Here is a 19,578-nt window from a genome sequence, read left to right on the forward strand (position 1 = left end):
TGGTGTCACTATCTTTATACTCATGTAAGCACACACACACACACGCACCCACACAAACTTACAAACACCAGCCGGCAATCACATGCACACACTCTCACACCTCTCTCTCCCCTCTCAGTGTGGGTGGGGGGTGGTGACACTGCCTGTGCCATGTGTGGAAGGCTGTGATAAGGAGCATCAGAGAAGAGAGAGGAGAAATGACTGGGGTGTCTATGCTACAAGGGGCTGCTGCAGGGGTGTGTGAATAAAAGTGATTAAATCGGACAGTTGTGAGTTGGTATTTGTGTACAGTGTGGGTGTGAGACCTTTTGTTTTGGATGAAACATTTTTTTGTTTCGTATAGGTTGTCCAGAAGATAATGGAAGTGTGTGTGTGTGTGAGAGAGAGAGAGACAGAGAGAACCACAGTAATGATGTGGTCATCGATTTGGAAATGCTACATCTGTCTTTTGTATCCATCGATCTATGGTATTCTGAGGCCTGACTCCCTGTCCGATATTTGAGCCTGAATAAGGAAGAAAACTTGCATGGCTGGAGGACTATTTAACATTGACTGTATTGTTTGGTGCCTGTGGTTGAGATATGGGTTTAGGTCATAAAATGTATTTATGGTATTGCTGTGGCACATTTATTTCTCTCTCCCTTCTCTTTCTCTTACTATGTATATATTAACAGTGCATTCGGAAAGTATTCAGACCCCTTGACTTTTTGCACAGTTTGTTACGTTACAGCCTTATTCTAAAATCGATTAAATCGTTTTTTTCCCCTCATCAATCTCCACACAATACCCCATAATGTCAAAGCAAAAATAGGTTTTTAGAAATTTTTGCAAATGTATAAAAACCAATAAACGGAAATATCACATTTACATAAGTATTCAGTACTTTGTTGAATCACCTTCGGCAGTGAATACAGCCTCGATTCTTCTTGGGTATGACGCTACAAGCTTGGCACATCTGTATTTGGGGAGTTTCTCCCATTCTTCTCTGCAGATCCTCTCAAACTCTGTCAGGTTGGATGGGAAGCATCACTGCACAGCTATTTTCAGATCTTTCCAGAGATGTTCGATCGGGTTCAAGTCCGAGCTCTGGCTGGGCCACTAAAGGACATTCAGAGACTTGTTCCGAAGCCACTCCTGCGTTGTCTTGGCTGTGTACTTAGAGTCATTGTCCTGTTGTAAGGTGAACCTTCACCCCAGTCTGAGGTCCTGAGTGCTCTGGAGCAGGTTTTCATCAAGGATTTCTCTGTACTTTGCTCCGTTCATTATTCCCTCAATCCTGACTAGTCTCCCAGTCCCTGCCGCAGAAAAACATCCCCTCAGCATGATGCTGCCACCACCATGTTTCACTGTAAGGATGGTGCCAGGTTTCCTCCAGACGCGATCCTTGGCATTCAGGCCAAAGAGTTCAATCAATCAAATGTATTTGTAAAGCCCTTTTTACATCAATAGATGTCACAAAGGTCTATACAGAAACCCAGCCTAAAACTCCAAACAGCAAGCAATGCAGATGTAGAAGCACGGTGGCTAGGAAAAACTTCATAGAAAGGCAGGACCCTAGCAAGAAACCTAGAGAGGAACCAGGCTCTGAGGGGTGGCCAGTCTTCTTCTGGCTGTGCCGGGTGGAGATTATAAGAGTACATGGTCATTTAAGGCTAGATTGTTCTTAAAGATGTTCAAACGTTCATAGATGACCAGCAGTGTCAAATAATAATCCCAGTGGTTGTAGAGGGTGCAACAGGTCAATACCTCAGGAGTGAATGTCAGTTGGCTTTTCATAGCCGAGCATTCAGAGGTCGAGACAGCAGGTGAGGTAGAGAGAGAGATTCGAAAACAGCAGGTCCGTGACAAGGTAGCATGTCCGGTAAACAGGTCAGGGTTCCCTAGCCACAGACAGAACAGTTGAAACTGGAGCAGCAGCATGACCAGGTGGACTGGGGAGTTACAGTGCCTTGCGAAAGTATTCGGCCCCCTTGAACTTTGCGACCTTTTGCCACATTTCAGGCTTCAAACATAAAGATATAAAACTGTATTTTTTTGTGAAGAATCAACAACAAGTGGGACACAATCATGAAGTGGAACGACATTTATTGGATATTTCTAACTTTTTTAACAAATCAAAAATTGAAAAATTGGGCGTGCAAAATTATTCAGCCCCCTTAAGTTAATACTTTGTAGCGCCACCTTTTGCTGCGATTACAGCTGTAAGTCGCTTGGGGTATGTCTCTATCAGTTTTGCACATCGAGAGACTGAAATTTTTTCCCATTCCTCCTTGCAAAACAGCTCGAGCTCAGTGAGGTTGGATGGAGAGCATTTGTGAACAGCAGTTTTCAGTTCTTTCCACAGATTCTCGATTGGATTCAGGTCTGGACTTTGACTTGGCCATTCTAACACCTGGATATGTTTATTTTTGAACCATTCCATTGTAGATTTTGCTTTATGTTTTGGATCATTGTCTTGTTGGAAGACAAATCTCCGTCCCAGTCTCAGGTCTTTTGCAGACTCCATCAGGTTTTCTTCCAGAATGGTCCTGTATTTGGCTCCATCCATCTTCCCATCAATTTTAACCATCTTCCCTGTCCCTGCTGAAGAAAAGCAGGCCCAAACCATGATGCTGCCACCACCATGTTTGACAGTGGGGATGGTGTGTTCAGCTGTGTTACTTTTACGCCAAACATAACGTTTTGCCATGTTGCCAAAAAGTTCAATTTTGGTTTCATCTGACCAGAGCACCTTCTTCCACATGTTTGGTGTGTCTCCCAGGTGGCTTGTGGCAAACCTTAAACAACACTTTTTATGGATATCTTTAAGAAATGGCTTACTTCTTGCCACTCTTCCATAAAGGCCAGATTTGTGCAATATACGACTGATTGTTGTCCTATGGACAGAGTCTCCCACCTCAGCTGTAGATCTCTGCAGTTCATCCAGAGTGATCATGGGCCTGCCTCTTGGCTGCATCTCTGATCAGTCTTCTCCTTGTATGAGCTGAAAGTTTAGAGGGACGGCCAGGTTTTGGTAGATTTGCAGTGGTCTGATACTCCTTCCATTTCAATATTATCTCTTGCACAGTGCTCCTTGGGATGTTTAAAGCTTGGGAAATCTTTTTGTATCCAAATCCAGCTTTAAACTTCTTCACAACAGTATCTCAGAACTGCCTGGTGTGTTCCTTGTTCTTCATGATGCTCTCTGCGCTTTTAACAGACCTCTGAGACTATCACAGTGCAGGTGCATTTATACGGAGACTTGATTACACACAGGTGGATTGTATTTATCATCATTATTCATTTAGGTCAACATTGGATCATTCAGAGATCCTCACTGAACTTCTGGAGAGAGTTTGCTGCACTGAAAGTAAAGGGGCTGAATAATTTTGCACGCCCAATTTTTCAGTTTTTGATTTGTTAAAAAAGTTTGAAATATCCAATAAATGTCGTTCCACTTCATGATTGTGTCCCACTTGTTGTTGATTCTTCACAAAAAAATACAGTTTTATATCTTTATGTTTGAAGCCTGAAATGTGTCACTGTATCAGGCTAGGTAGTCCTGAGGCATGATCCAAGAGCTCCGGTCCTCCGGGAGGGAGAGAGGGAGAATTAGAGGGAGCATACTTAAATTCACAGGACACCAGATAAGACAGGAAAATTTCACCAGATATAACAGACTGACTCTAGCCCCCCGGAACATAGACTATTGCAGCATACAGTGGGGAGAACAAGTATTTGATAACCTGCAAAATCAGCAGTGTTTCCTTTATTTTTTTATTTATTTTACCTTTATTAAACTAGGCAAGTCAGTTAAGAACAAATTCTTATTTTCAATGACGGCCTAGGAACTAGGAACTGCCTGTTCAGGGACAGAACGACAGATTTGTACCTTGTCAGCTCGGGGGTTTGAACTCACAACCTTCCGGTTACTAGTCCAACGCTCTAACCACTAGGCTACCCTGCCGCCCCACTTACTTACAAAGCATGTAGAGGTCTGTAATTTGTATCATAGGTTCAACTTTGAGAGACGGAATCTAAAACAAAAATCCAGAAAATCACATTGTATGATTTTTAAGTAATTAATTTGCATTTTATTGCATGACATAAGTATTTGATCACCTACCAACCAGTAAAAATTCTGGTTCTCACAGACCTGTTTTTTTTTTTAAAGAAGCCCTCCTGTTCGCCACTCATTACCTCTATTAACTGCACCTGTTTGAACTTGTTACCTGTATAAAAGACACCTGTCCACACACTCAATCAAACAGACTCCAACCTCTCCACAATGGCCAAGACCATAGAGCTGTGTTAGGACATCAGGGATAAAATTGTAGACCTGCACAAGGCTGGGATGGGCTACATGACAATAGGCAAGCAGCTTGGTGAGAAGGCAACAACTGTTGGAGCAATTATTAGAAAATGGAAGAAGTTCAAGATGACGGTCAATCACCCTCGGTCTAGGGCTCCATGCAAGATCTCACCTCATGGGGCATCAATGATCATGAAGAAGGTGAGGGATCAGTCCAGAACTACACGGCAGAACCTGGTCAATGACCTGAAGAGAGTTGGGACCACAGTCTCAAAGAAAACCATTAGTAACACACTACGCCGTCATGGATTAAAATCCTGCAGCGCTCGTAAGGTCCCCCTGCTCAAGCCAGCGCATGTCCAGGCCCGTCTGAAGTTTGCCAATGACCATCTGGATGATCCAGAGGAGGAATGGGAGAAGGTCATGTGGTCTGATGAGACAAAAATAGAGCTTTTTGGTCTAAACTCCACTCGCCGTGTTTGGAGGAAGAAGAAGGATGAGTACAACTCCAAGAACACCATCCCAACCATGAAGCATGGAGGTGGAAACATCATTCTTTGGGGATGCTTTTCTGCAAAGGGGACAGGACGACTGCACCGTATTGAGGGGAGGATGGATGGGGCCATGTATGCGAGATCTTTCCCAACAACCTCCTTCCCACAATAAGAGCATTGAAGATGGGTCGTGGCTGGGTCTTCCAGCATGACAATGACCCGAAACACACAGCCAGGGCAACTAAGGAGTGGCTCCGTAAGAAGCATCTCAAGGTCCTGGAGTGGCCTGAACCCAATAGAAAATCTTTGGAGGGAGCTGAAAGTCCGTATTGCCCAGCGACAGCCCCGAAACCTGAAGGATCTGGTTGAAAGTCTGTATGGAGGAGTGGGCCAAAATCCCTGCTGCAGTGTGTGTAAACCTGGTCAAGAACTACAGGAAACGTATGATCTCTGTAATTGCAAACAAACGTTTCTGTACCAAATATTAAGTTCTGATTTTCTGATGTATCAAATACTTATGTCATGCAATAAAATGCAAATGAATTACTTAAAAATCATACAATGTGATTTTCTGGATTTTTGTTTTAGATTCCGTCTCTCACAGTTGAAGTGTACCTATGATAAAAATTACAGACCTCTACATGCTTTGTAAGTAGGGAAACCTGCAAAATCGGCAGTGTATCAAATACTTGTTCTCCCCACTGTAGATACTTGATACTGAGACGGGTGGGTCCGGGGACACTGTGTCCCTGTCCGACGATACCCTGGGACAGGGCCAACCAGGCAGGATATAACCCCACCCACTTTGTCAAAGCACAGCCCCCTCACCACTAGAGGGATATCAACAGATCACCAACTTACATCCCTGAGACAAGGCTGAGTATAGCCCACGAAGATCTCCCCCACAGCACAAGCCCGAGGGGGCGCAAAACCGGGCAGGAAGATCACGTCTGTGACTCAACCTACTCAAGTGACGCACCCCTCCTAGGGAGCGCATGGAAGAATCCCAGTGGAAAGCCCTTGCTGTCTCTGCCGACCAGGCAGTGACAGCAAGGGCAGTTCGTCGCTCCAGTGCCTTGCCGTTCACCTTCGCACCTCTGGGCCAGACTACACTCAATCATAGGACCTACTGAAGAGAAGAGTCTTCAGTAAAGACTTAAAGGTCAAGACTGAGTCTGCATCTCTCACATGGATAATCAGATAATTCCATAGAAATTGAGGTCTATAGGAGAAAGCCCTGCCTCCAGCCGTTTGCTTAGAAATTCTAGGGACAATAAGGAGGCCTGCATCTTGTGACCGTAGCATACGTTTAGACATGTACGGCAGGACCAAATCGGAAATATAGGTAGCAAGGCCCATGTAATGATTTGTAGGTTAGCAGTAAGACCTTTAATTAATATGGCTAGGCGTCCCACCAGCGGGACAACTTCCCGGTGAAAAGAAATATGGATAGTAAACATTTAGGTACATACAAGTGTCTTATATCGGTTAAAAATGTAAATTCTGCACTGTCCGATTTACAGTAGGCTTTACAGCGAAAGCATGCCATGAGATTGTTTGAGGACGGAGCCCTACATCAAAATATTTTTCCACCGGCACAGGTTTCATAAATTCACAAATAGCAATTAAATATTAACTTGAATATCTTGAAAATCTTCCTCTGATTTGTCATCCAAAGGGTCCCAGCTACAACATGTAGTGTCGTTTTGTTAGATAAAATAATTTATATCCCAAAAAGTCTCTTTAGTTGGTGCCATCGATTTGAGTAATCCACCCGTTCAACATGCAGAGAAAGGAATCCAAAAATCTAACGCTAAACTTTGTTGAAACAAGTCAAAATATGTTTCTATGCAATCCTCAGATACCCTAAAATGTAACTAAACTATAATATTTCATACGGAAAGAAGTATGTTTAATAGGAAAAATGATATTAGCAGGTGCGTCTCCTCCTCGTCACGGCGCATACATGAGTTTCCAAGTCTGTATCCCTGTGGTAAAACTCATAATTCTTCCTCGTTTTGAATGAAACAAGCCTGAAACCTTGAATGAAGACTACTGACACCCAGTGGAAGCCATAGGAATTGCATACTGGGAGCTAGATTTCATCTTTTACCTATACATTCTATTGGAAGAGCATGGGCTCTCAAAAAATAAAATATGTTGGTTTTTCTTTGGATTTTCTCCTACCATATCTATTGTGTTATAATCTCCTACATTATTTTAACATTTCTACAAACTTAAAGTGTCTTCTTTCCAATAGTACCAATTATATGCATATCCTGGCTTCAGGGCCTGAGCAACAGGCAGTTTTCTTTGGGCACGTCAGTCAGTCGGAAATTGAGAAAAAAGGACCCTAGCCCTAACAAGTTTTAAATTAACCCTAGCCTTAACAGGAAGCCAATGTAGAGAAGCTAACATTGGAGTAATATGATTAAAAAAAATGTGGGTTCTAGTCAGGATTCTAGCAGCCATGTTTAGCACTATCAGAAGTTTATGTAGTGCTTTATCTGGGTAGCCAGAGAGTTGAGCATTGCAGTAGTCTAATCTAGAAGTGACAAAAGCATGTATTAGCTTTTCTGCATAATTTTTGGACAAAATGTTTCAGATTTTTGCAATGTTACGAATATGGAAAACGCTGTCCTAGAGATATTCTTGATATGTTCATCAAAAGAGAGATCAGTGTCCAGAGTAACGCCGAGGTCCTTCAGTTTTATTTGAGACGACTGTACAACTATCAAGTGGCGCGGCGGTCTAAGGCAGTGCATCTCAGTGCTTGAGGTGTCACTACAGACACCCTGGTTTGAATCTAGGCTGTATCACAACTGGCCGTAATTCGGAGTCCCATAGGGCGGTGCACATTTGGCCCAGCATTGTCCGGGTTTGGCTGGTGTAGGTCGTCATTGTAAATAAGAATTTGTTATTAAATGACTTGCCTATTTAAATAAAGGTTAAAAAAAATCTAAATAATTGTCAGATCCAACAGCAGATCTCTTTGATTCTTGGGACCTAGAACTAGCATCTCTGTTTTGTCCGAGTTTAAAAGTAAAACATTTGCCGACATCCACTTCCTTATGTCTGGAACACAGGCTTCCAGGGTAGGCAATTTTGGGGCTTCGAATTGTACAGCCAAGTGTTGTCCGCATAGCAGTGAAAGTTGACATTGCGTATACGAACGACATCACGAAGAGGTAGAATATATATAGTGGAAACAATAGTGGTCCTAAAACGGAACCTTGAGAGAACTTACAATTGATTTGTCAGAGGACAAACCATCCACAGAGACTGATATCTTTCTGACAGATAAGATCTAAACCAGGCAAGAACTTGTCTTTGTAGACCAATTAGGGTTTCTAATCTCTCCAAAAGAATGTGGTGATGGATGGTGTCAAAAGCAACACTAAGGTCTAGGAGCACAAGGACAGATGCAGAGCCTTGGTTTGACACCATTAAAAGGTAATTTACCACCTTCACAAGTGCAGTCTCGGTGCTATGATGGGGTCTAAAACCAGACTGAAGCATTTCGTATACATTATTTTGTCTCCAGGAAGGCAGTGAGTTGCTGCGAAACAGCTTTTTCAACAACAACAAAAATTGAGGAATGGGAGATTCAATATAGTCCGATAGTTTTTTACATTTTCCTGGTCAAGGTTTTCAAGAGAGGCTTTATGACTGGTACACATCCAGTGGATAGGGAATCATTTATTATGGTCAACATAGGAGGGCCAAACACAGGAAGTAGCTCTTTCAGTAGTTTAGTTGGAATAGCGTCCAGTATGCAGCTTGACGGTTTAGAGGCCATTACTATTTTCATGAATTTGACAAGAGATACAGGATTTTTTTAAATTGAGTGTCTCCATTGATCCTAGGTCCTGGCAGTTCTGCGCAAACTCAGGAATACTGAGCTTTGGAGAAATACAAAGATTCAAATTGGAGTCTGTAATTTGCTTTCTAATAATCATGATATTTTCATCAAAGAAGTTCATGAATTTATCACTGCTGAAATGAAAGCTATCCTCTCTTGTTTAATGCTGCTTTTTAGTTAGCTTTGCGACAGTATCATAATTCTCCTCAATTAGGTTGGAAAAATAGGATGATCAAGCAGCAGTGAGGGCTCTTCGATACTGCACAGTACCGTCTTTCCAAGCTAGTCGGAAGACTTCCAGTTTGGTGGAGCACCATTTCCGTTCCAATTTATTGGCAGCTTGTTTTAAGGCTTGGGTATTTTCTGTATACCAGGGAGCAAATTTCTTGTGACAAATGTTTCTTGTTTTTAGGGGTACGACTGCATCTAGGGTATTACGCAAGGTTAAGTTCCTCAGTTAGGTTAACCCATTTTTGTACTCCAACGTCCATGGGTAAGTGGAGGGAGTCTGGAAGGGCATCTAGGAATCTTTGGGTTGTTTGAGAATTTATAGCACGTCATTTGATGATCCTTGGTTGGGGTCTGAGCAGATTATTTGTTGTGATTGCAAACATAATCAAATGGTGGTCCGATAGTCCAGGATTATGAGAAAAAACATTAAGATCCACAATATGTATTCCACGGGACAAAACTAGATCCAGAGTATGACTGTGGCAATGAGTAGGTCCAGAGACATATTGGGCAAAACCCACTGAGTCGATAATGGCACCGAAAGCCATGTGAATATTAAAGTCACCGAAACTGTGAATATTATCTGCCATGAATACAAGGTCCGATATGAATTAAGGGAACTCGGTGAAGAACGCTGTATACTGCCCACGAGGCCTGTAAACAGTAGCTATAAAAATGACCGAGTAGGCTGTAAATTGGGTTGTAAAATGAAATTGCTGTCATAAATGTTAGCAACACCGGGCTGTGTGGGGTATGTGGTCACTAGTGTAACCAAGAGGAGAGTCCTCATTTAACACAATAAATTCATCAGGTTTGAGCCATGTTTCAGTCAGGCCAATCACATCAAGATTATGATCAGTGATTAGTTCTTTGACTATGACTGCCTTGGAAGTGAGGGATCTAACAACCCTATTTTGAGATGTGAGCTATCACAATCTCTTTCAATATGGAATTCTTTATTCCAGTGAGATTGCTAAGGCGAACACCACCATGTGGGGCGACAGGGTAGCCTAGTGATTAGAGCGGTGGACTAGCAACCGGAAGGTTGCAAGTTCAAATCCCAAATCTGTCGTTCTGCCCCTGAACAGGCAGTTAACCCATTTGATCATATTACTCCAGTGCTAGCCTCTCTACACTGGCTTCCTGTCTCAGCAAGGGCTCATTTCAAGGTTTTACTGCTAACCTACAAAGCATTACATGGGCTTGCTCCTACCTATCTCTCTGATTTGGTCCTGCCGTACATACCTACACGTACGCTACTGTCACAAGACGCAGGCCTCCTAATTGTCCCTAGAATTTCTAAGCAAACAGCTGGAGGCAGGGCTTTCTCCTATAGAGCTCCATTTTTATGGAACGGTCTGCCTACCCATGTCAGAGACGCAAACTCGGTCTCAACCTTTAAATCTGTACTGAAAACTCATCTCTTCAGTGGGTCATATGATTGAGTGTAGTCTGGCCCAGGAGTGGGAAGGTGAACGGAAAGGCTCTGGAGCAACGAACCGCCCTTGCTGTCTCTGCCTGACCGGTTCCCCTCTTTCCACTGGGATTCTCTGCCTCTAACCCTATTACAGGGGCTGAGTCACTGGCTTACTGGGGCTCTCTCATGCCGTCCCTGGAGGGGGTGCGTCACCTGAGTGGGTTGATTCACTGATGTGGTCATCCTGTCTGGGTTGGCGCCCCCCCCCCCCCCCCCCCCCTTGGGTTGTGCCGTGGCGGAGGTCTTTGTGGGCTATACTCAGCCTTGTCTCAGGATGGTAAGTTGGTTGTTGAAGATATCCCTCTAGTGGTGTGGGGGCTGTGCTTTGGCAAAGTGGGTGGGGTTATATCCTTCCTGTTTGGCCCTGTCCGGGGGTGTCCTCAGATGGTGCCACAGTGTCTCCTGACCCCTCCTGTCTCAGCCTCCAGTATTTATGCTGCAGTAGTTTATGTGTCGGGGGGCTAGGGTCAGTTTGTTATATCTGGAGTACCTGTCCTGTCCTATTCGGTGTCCTGTGTGAATCTAAGTGTGCGTTCTCTAATTCTCTCCTTCTCTCTTTCTTTCTCTCTCTTGGAGGACCTGAGCCCTAGGACCATGCCCCAGGACTACCTGACATGATGACTCCTTGCTGTCCCCAGTCCACCTGGCCGTGCTGCTGCTCCAGTTTTCAACTGACCTGAGCCCTAGGACCATGCCCCAGGACTACCTGACATGATGACTCCTTGCTGTCCCCAGTCCACCTGACCGTGCTGCTGCTCCAGTTTCAACTGTTCTGCCTTATTATTATTCGACCATGCTGGTCATTTATGAACATTTGAACATCTTGGCCATGTTCTGTTATAATCTCCACCCGGCACAGCCAGAAGAGGACTGGCCACCCCACATAGCCTGGTTCCTCTCTAGGTTTCTTCCTAGGTTTTGGCCTTTCTAGGGAGTTTTTCCTAGCCACCGTGCTTCTACACCTGCATTGCTTGCTGTTTGGGGGTTTAGGCTGGGTTTCTGTACAGCACTTTGAGATATCAGCTGATGTACGAAGGGCTATATAAATAAATTTGATTTGATTTGTTCCTAGGCTGTCATTGAAAATAAGAATTTGTTCTTAACTGACTTGCCTAGTTAAATAACATAAAATGTTTTGTTTTGCCAAACCTACATTTCTACACTAGCCTTAGCCTTAGCCTTAGCCAGCACCATCTTTAGATTAGCCTTTACGCCGGTAGCCCTGCCCCCTGGTACACAGTGTATTCTTTTTAAGTCTAATATTATGGGTAAAAGAGTCGCTAATGACTAGGGTTTTCAATTTGTCAGAGCTAATGGTGGGAGGCTTCGGCAGCTCAGACTCAGTAACGGGTGGTTGAGAGACCTGAGAAGGCTCCTGACTCCGCCTTGTTGCTTAATGGGGAGAACCGGTTGAAAGTTTCTGTCGGCTGAATGAACGATACTGGTTATGCCGACACCATTTCATTCCAGAAGCTTTGAGAAAATTGTCCGGCTGCGGGGACTGTGCTAGGGGATTTATATACTATCTGTACTTACTGGTGGCACAGACGCTATTTCATCCTTTCCTACACATAAATTACCCTTGCCTAACGATTGCATCTGAAGCTGTGTTAGCAACATGGCTATTCTCACCATAAGGCGATAGTTCTCCTGTATATTATGAATGCAGCGACTGCAATTAGATGGCATAGTGTTCATGTTACCACTTAGCTTCGGCTGATGGAGGTCCTAGAACCATGTGCAGATAAAGCGTCCGGAGTGAAAAACTTGAGTGAGGAAAAAACTAAGATGTTGGTAAATGTATTAAAAGTAAAAAACAAAAAACAAATAGCCAAGTAGCAACAAACAGCACAACAGCACTGAGACAGGTCCGGAAGTTGAGGGCGCAGAAACAGGGTGGGGGCTGAGCAACTAATCAATCTCGGATCAATCTCAGACCTAGATAATCTTGTTTCTCATGGTCTGAGAGTCTTTAGGTGCCTTTTGGCAAATGCGAAATAGGTGGAATGGTATCAAATACATCCAACACTTAGTTTGATGCCATTCCTTTCGCTTTGTTCCAGCCATTATTATGAGCCATCCTCCCCACAGCAGCTTTCACTGAGCTCTAACCATCGTTAATAACACAATGCTGTTGTTTAATATCTACTGCTCTCTCTAATGCTTAGTCTGCCTTCTCCCTACACCTCCTCCCTCTGACACCCCCTCCTCCCTCTCTCCTCCCCTCCTCCCTCTCTCCTTCTTTGTCCTTGCTCTCTCTCTCCCTCTTGCTCTCTCTCTCGCTCACTCTCCTCTCTACTCCCCTCCTCTATCCTCTTCCCACCTCAGCCACTGCCACCACAACACTATAATCTCACGGTGGTCTCATCTTATTGTGGCTCCTCCCTACTTCGGCTCAGCTGAGAACGGCTCAGCTCCATAAAAAAAAATATTAATTTTCATTCCGCTCTTAACAGGTTAAGACTCCATTCAATCAGCTGTTATATGTAGTAGATATTAGGATAAGCCCAACTGACCTTTCCACTAAACATGGCTGTCATGGTATCTCTCTATTGCTACATCCCTCGCCCCTCTCTCTGTGTTCCAGAGGCCCACTCCAGTGCCATGATGTATGACTGCCAATATCTGGAGCTGTCTGCCTCCCTGGACCACGGCACCACCGAGTTGCTGGAGGGAGCAGTGAAGGCTGCCAGGGGTGACTGCGTGGGGCCAGGCTGGACGGAGGGGGACCCCGGGGCAGGGCGCAGGGAGAGCCTGACCAGCAAGGCCAAGCGCTTCCTGACTGGCCTGGTGCCACGCTCCTACGGCCGAGGAGACAGAGATCGAGGCCAATACAGGGAGATGAGCAGGCACCGGGGGAGCAAGATCCTCCGACAGAAATCACGCTCCTGCCATGACCTCAGTGCAATGTGACACATCAGACAGACAGACAGACAGAGAGAGGGGATGGGAGGTGTGTGAAACGGGGAAAGAATGAAGGAGGACAACAGGGGATGGGAGATAAGTTATGGAAGGGGAAAATGAATAGGAGGGGAGAGAGAGAGAGAGAGAGAGAGAGAGAGAGCAAACAACCAACCAACCAACCTGGTTAGAAATGAGGCAGTACCTGAGGGCAGGAGAATGAAAGAGAGGTGAAGTCATCAGAATTGCGAGATGAGATGGATACGAGACGATTCATTACGCAATGAGAGAGAAAAAAAACAATGAAGAGTGATATTGGAGAAAGATTAATGAATCAAGAAGGAAAAACGGTGATTGGAAAATGTGCAAGGTGGAAAAGAATTGCTCACAAATTAATACACCCAAGAGGCATGTAGTGTCTGATTATGTAGAGACTGATATAGATCTAATATAGACCTAATGATTATGTAGAGATTGATAGAGATCTAATGTAGACCTAATGATTATGTAGAGACTGATAGAGATCTAATATAGACCTAATGATTATGTAGAGACTGATAGAGATCTAATGTAGACCTAATGATTATGTAGAGACTGTTGGAGATCTAATGTAGACCTAAGGATTATGTAGAAACTGTTGGAGATCTAATGTAGACCTAAGGATTATGTAGAAACTGATGGAGATCTAATGTAGACCTAATGATTATGTAGAGACTGATGATCTAATGTAGACCTAATTACTATATGTAGAGACTGATGGAGATCTAATGTAGATCTAATGATTATGTAGAGACTGATGGAGATCTAATGTAGACCTAATGATTATGTAGACTGATGGAGATCTAATGTAGACCTAATGATTATGTAGAGACTGATGGAGATCTAATATAGACCTAATGATTATGTAGAGACTGATAGAGATCTAATGTAGACCTAATGATTATGTAGAGACTGTTGGAGATCTAATGTAGACCTAAGGATTATGTAGAAACTGTTGGAGATCTAATGTAGACCTAAGGATTATGTAGAAACTGATGGAGATCTAATGTAGACCTAATGATTATGTAGAGACTGATAGAGATCTAATGTAGACCTAATGATTATGTAGAGACTGATAGAGATCTAATGTAGACCTAATGATTATGTAGAGACTGATGATCTAATGTAGACCTAATTACTATATGTAGAGACTGATGGAGATCTAATGTAGATCTAATGATTATGTAGAGACTGATGGAGATCTAATGTAGACCTAATGATTATGTAGACTGATGGAGATCTAATGTAGACCTAATGATTATGTAGAGACTGATGGAGATCTAATGTAGACCTAATGATTATGTAGAGACTGATGGAGATCTAATGTAGATCTAATTATTATGTAGAGACTGATGGAGATCTAATGTAGACCTAATGATTATGTAGAGACTGATAGAGATCTAATATAGACCTAATGATTATGTAGAGACTGATAGAGATCTATTGTACACCTAATGATTATGTAGAGACTGATGGAGATCTAATGTAGACCTAATGATTATGTAGAGACTGTTGGAGATCTAATGTAGACCTAAGGATGATGTAGAAACTGATGGAGATCTAATGTAGACCTAATGATTATGTAGAGACTGATAGAGATCTAATGTAGACCTAATGATTATGTAGAGACTGATAGAGATCTAATGTAGACCTAATGATTATGTAGAGACTGATAGAGATCTAATGTAGACCTAATTACTATATGTAGAGACTGATGGAGATCTAATGTAGATCTAATGATTATGTAGAGACTGATGGAGATCTAATGTAGACCTAATGATTATGTAGACTGATGGAGATCTAATGTAGACCTAATGATTATGTAGAGACTGATGGAGATCTAATGTAGACCTAATGATTATGTAGAGACTGATAGAGATCTAATGTAGATCTAATTATTATGTAGAGACTGATGAAGATCTAATGTAGACCTAATGATTATGTAGAGACTGATGGAGATCTAATGTAGATCTAATTATTATGTAGAGACTGATGAAGATCTAATGTAGACCTAATGATTATGTAGAGACTGATGGAGATCTAATGTAGACCTAAGGATTATGTAGAGACTGATAGAGATCTAATGTAGACCTAATTATTATGTAGAGACTGATAGAGATCTAATGTAGACCTAATGATTATGTAGAGACTGATAGAGATCTAATGTAGACCTAATGATTATGTAGAGACTGATAGAGATCTAATGTAGACCCAAGTCCCTGTTTAAAAGCATGATGTTACACAGTGAATAGATTTGCAGTGATAAGACTTGCCCAGTAGGCTCATGTAATTATAATAACAACGTCCTGGATTTACTTCTTATTGGCCGGAAGCTATGGTATACTATCCCTCCCCTGTGATCTCCAATGCAATGCCCTTTTCAAAAGCCTCATCTTGCACTTTTTATACCGATCAGATTTAATGTCGCTGCTGCATAATCCCTTTATATCAGGTATTGCTTTTGGAGATTATTTTTTTCTGTAGAGCAGGTAGTGCTCAATAATCCCATAGATGAGAGAACTTGGTTGGAGCAGGTCATATATTACAGGAGCTTTTTTGAAAGTGAATGTAAACTCAAGTCTTGCGGTTATATGGAATCTGGCCACTTATCCCACTACACACTCCTTTACACTGACTCAATGCTAAACATCCCTGCACTCAATCATGATCCTATTTAATTGGGCAAGGAGATTTTCCTCACCAGGAAATCTACAGGCTCTACTTATATATATGCAGCTACTGCAGAGCCTAGCGATAAGTAAATCGCTCTAAATTAATAGAAGTAAGGAATACTTGTAACTAGGGCCCAGACCTAACAGGGAAAACTCTGGCAGAACCCACAGACTGGCAGAACCCACAGACTGGCAGAACCTACAGACTGACAGAACCCACAGACTGAGAGAAGCCACAGACTGGCAAGAACCCCAGACTGGCAGAATCCACAGACTGGTAGTACCCACTCCAATAACTGCTGACTGAGGCTGAGTCAGACCACATTGGCTTGCTAGAGGAACACAGGAATATAGATTATACAGTGACTTTCGGAAAGTATTAAGAACCCTTGACATTTTTCACATTTTCTTACGTTACAGTCTTATTCTAAAATTGATTAAATCGTTTTTTTCCCTCATAAATCTACACACAATACCCCATAATGACGAAGCTAAAACATTTGTAATTTATTTTTACAAATGTGTTAAAAATAAAAAACTGAAATATCACATTTACATAAGTATTTAGATAATTTACTCAGTACTTTGTTGAAGCACCTTTGGCAGCGATTACAGCATTGAGTCTTTTGTATGACGCTACAAGCTTGGCACACCTGTATTTGGGGAGTTTCTCCCATTCTTCTCAGTAGATCCTCTCAAGCTTTGTCAGGTTGGATGGGGAGTGTTGCTGCACAGCCATTTTCAGGTCTCTCCAGAGAAGTTAGATCGATAAGAGGAATACTGGACAAGAGGAATACCTATGTAAGAATGCTGTTCATCGACTACAGCTCAGCATTTAACACCATAGAACCCTCCAAACTCCTCTTTAAGCTCAAGATCCTGGGTCTCGAACCCGCCCTGTGCAACTGGGTCCTGGACTTTCTGATGGGCCGCACCCAGGTGGTGAGGGTAGGAAACAATATCTCCACCCAGCTTATCCTCAACACTGGGGCCCCACAAGGGTGAGTTCTCAGCCCTCTCCTGTACTCGCTGTTCACCCATGACTGCGTGGCCATGCACGCCTCCAACTCAATCATCAAGTTTGCAGACGACACAACAGTGGTAGGCTTGATTACCAACAATGACGAGACAGCCTACAGGGAGGAGGTGAGGGCCCTCGGAGTGTGGTGTCAGGAAAATAACCTCACTCTCAATGTCAACAAAACAAAGGAGATGATCGTGGACTTCAGGAAACAGCAGAGGGAGCACCCCCCTTTCCACATCGACGGGACAGTAGTGGAGAAGGTGGAAAGTTTTAAGTTCCTCTGCGTACACATCACAGACAGCTTAGTGAAGAAGGCTCAACAGCGTCTCTTCAACCTCAGGAGCCTGAAGAAATTTGGCTTGTCACCAAAAACACTCACAAACTTTTACAGATGCACAATCGAGAGCATCCTGTCCGGCTGCATCGCCCACAACCGCAAGGCTCTCCAGAGGGTAGTGAGGTCTGCACAACGCATCACCGGGGGCAAACTACCTGCCCTCCAGGACACCTACACCACCCAATGTAACAGGAAGGCCAAAAGGAAAATCAAGGACAACAACCACCCGAGCCCCTGCCTGTTCACCCCGCTACCATCCAGAAGACGAGGTCAGTACAGGTGCATCAAAGCTGGGACAGAGAGACTGAAAAACAGCTTTTATCTCAAGGCCATCAGACTGTTAAACAGCTGTCACTAACATTGAGTGGCTGCTGCCAACATACTGACTCAAATCTCTAGCCACTTTAATAATAAAACATTGGATGTAATAAATGTATCACTGGCCACTTTAAACAATGCCACTTAAACAATGCCACTTTATATAATGCTTTCATACCCCACATTACTCATCTCATATGTATATACTCTACTCTATACCATCTACTGCATGCCTATGCCCTTCGGCCATCGCTCCTCCATATATTTATATGTACATATTCTTATTCATTCCTTTACACTTGTGTGCATAAGGTAGTTGTTGTGAAATAGTTAGATTACTTGTTAGATATTACTGCATGGTCGGAACTAGAAGCACAAGCATTTCGCTACACTCACATTAACATCTGCTAACCATGTGTATGTAACCAATCAAATTTGATTTGATTTGATCGGGTTTAAGTCTGGGCTCTGGCTGGGCCACTAAAGGACAGAGACTTGTCCCGAAGCCACTCCTGCGTTGTCTTGGCTGTGTGCTTAGGGTCGTTGTCCTGTTGGAAGGTGAATCTTCGCCCCAGTCTGAGATACTGAGTGCTCTGGAGCAGGTTTACATCAAGGATCTCTCTGTACTTTGCTCCGTTCATGTTTTCCTCGATCCTGACTAGTCTCCCAGTCCCTGCCACTGAAAAGCATCCCCAAAGCATGATGCTGCCACCACCGTGCTTCACCATAGGGATGGTGCCACGTTTCCTCCAGACGTGAAGCTTGGCATTCAGGCCAAAGAGTTCAATCTTGGTTTCATCAGACCAGAGAATCTTGTTTCTCAATGGTCTGAGTGTCTTTAGGTGCCTTTTGGCAAACTACAAGTGGGCTGTCATATGCCGTTTACTGAGGAGTGGCTTCCGTCTGGCCACTCTACCATACAGGCCTGATTGGTGGAGTGCTGCAGAGATGGTTGTCTTCTGGAAGTTTCTCCCATCTTCACAGAGGAACTCTAGAGCTCTGTCAATGACCATCGGGTTCTTGGCCACCTCCCTGACCAAGGCCCTTCTCCCCTGATTGCTCAGTTTGGCCGGGCGGCCAGCTCTAGGAAGAGTCCATTTAAGAATGATGGAGGCCACTGTGTTCTTTGGAAACTTCAATGCTGCAGACATTGTTTGGTACCCTTCCCCAGATCTATGCCTCGACACAATCTTGTCTCAGAGCTCTACGGACAATTCCTTTGACCTCATGGCTTGGTTTTTGCTCTGACATGCACTGTCAACTGTGGGACGTTATATAGACAGGTGTGTGCCTTTCCAAATCATATCCAATCAATTGAATATAACACAGGTGGACTCCAATCAAGTTGTATTAATATCTCAAGGAGGATCAATGGAAACAGGATGCACCTGAGCTCAATTTCGAGTCTCATAGCAAACGGTCTGAATACTTATGTGAATAAGGTATTTATGTTTATTATTTTTAATACATTTGCAAAAATCTCTAAAAGCGTGTTTTCACTTTTTCATTATGGGGCATTGTGTGTAGATTGCTGAGGAATTGTTTTTATTTAATCCATTTTAGAACAAGGCTGTAACGTAGCAAAATGTGGAAAAAGTCAAGGGGTTTGAATACTTTCTGAAGGCACTGTATAAGAGATGACGAGAAAGACTCAACTAGCCTACCTGTGGTTGTTTCATGTTAGATCGTTTTTTTACCTGCTGAAATTGTGTACATACAGTAAGTACATACGGAACATGTACATAAACATTCACTACCATAGAACAGAGCACCGTGGGGGCTGGCCACACAGGCAAACACAATAATACGCGATCTGGAAACGTTGCTGGGATGTGTTGACAGCGGGTGGCAACATCATTGATATACATTTAGCTACACATGCTCACTTATTTGTCACGGTCTATTATTTTGCACTCTTGTCTTTCGAAAGAG

The 19,578-nt window shown here is 43.2% G+C and overlaps 1 protein-coding gene across 1 annotated transcript in view; it reads left to right on the forward strand.

The window, feature by feature from the left end:
- The window catches only part of LOC110530623 (GTP-binding protein REM 2), a 30,463-nt gene extending 16,883 nt beyond the window's left edge, over positions 1 to 13,580 (forward strand). Inside the window, exon 5 of the mRNA XM_021613835.3 lies at positions 12,943 to 13,580. Within this exon, the coding sequence (XP_021469510.3) occupies positions 12,943 to 13,268 (326 nt within the window). The 3' untranslated portion in view covers positions 13,269 to 13,580. The remainder of the gene's footprint in view (positions 1 to 12,942) is intronic.
- Positions 13,581 to 19,578: the final 5,998 nt, after the last annotated feature.

This window comes from Oncorhynchus mykiss, chromosome 8, assembly GCF_057628025.1.
Source record: "Oncorhynchus mykiss isolate SJ-2025 chromosome 8, ASM5762802v1, whole genome shotgun sequence".
NCBI lineage: Eukaryota > Metazoa > Chordata > Actinopteri > Salmoniformes > Salmonidae > Oncorhynchus > Oncorhynchus mykiss.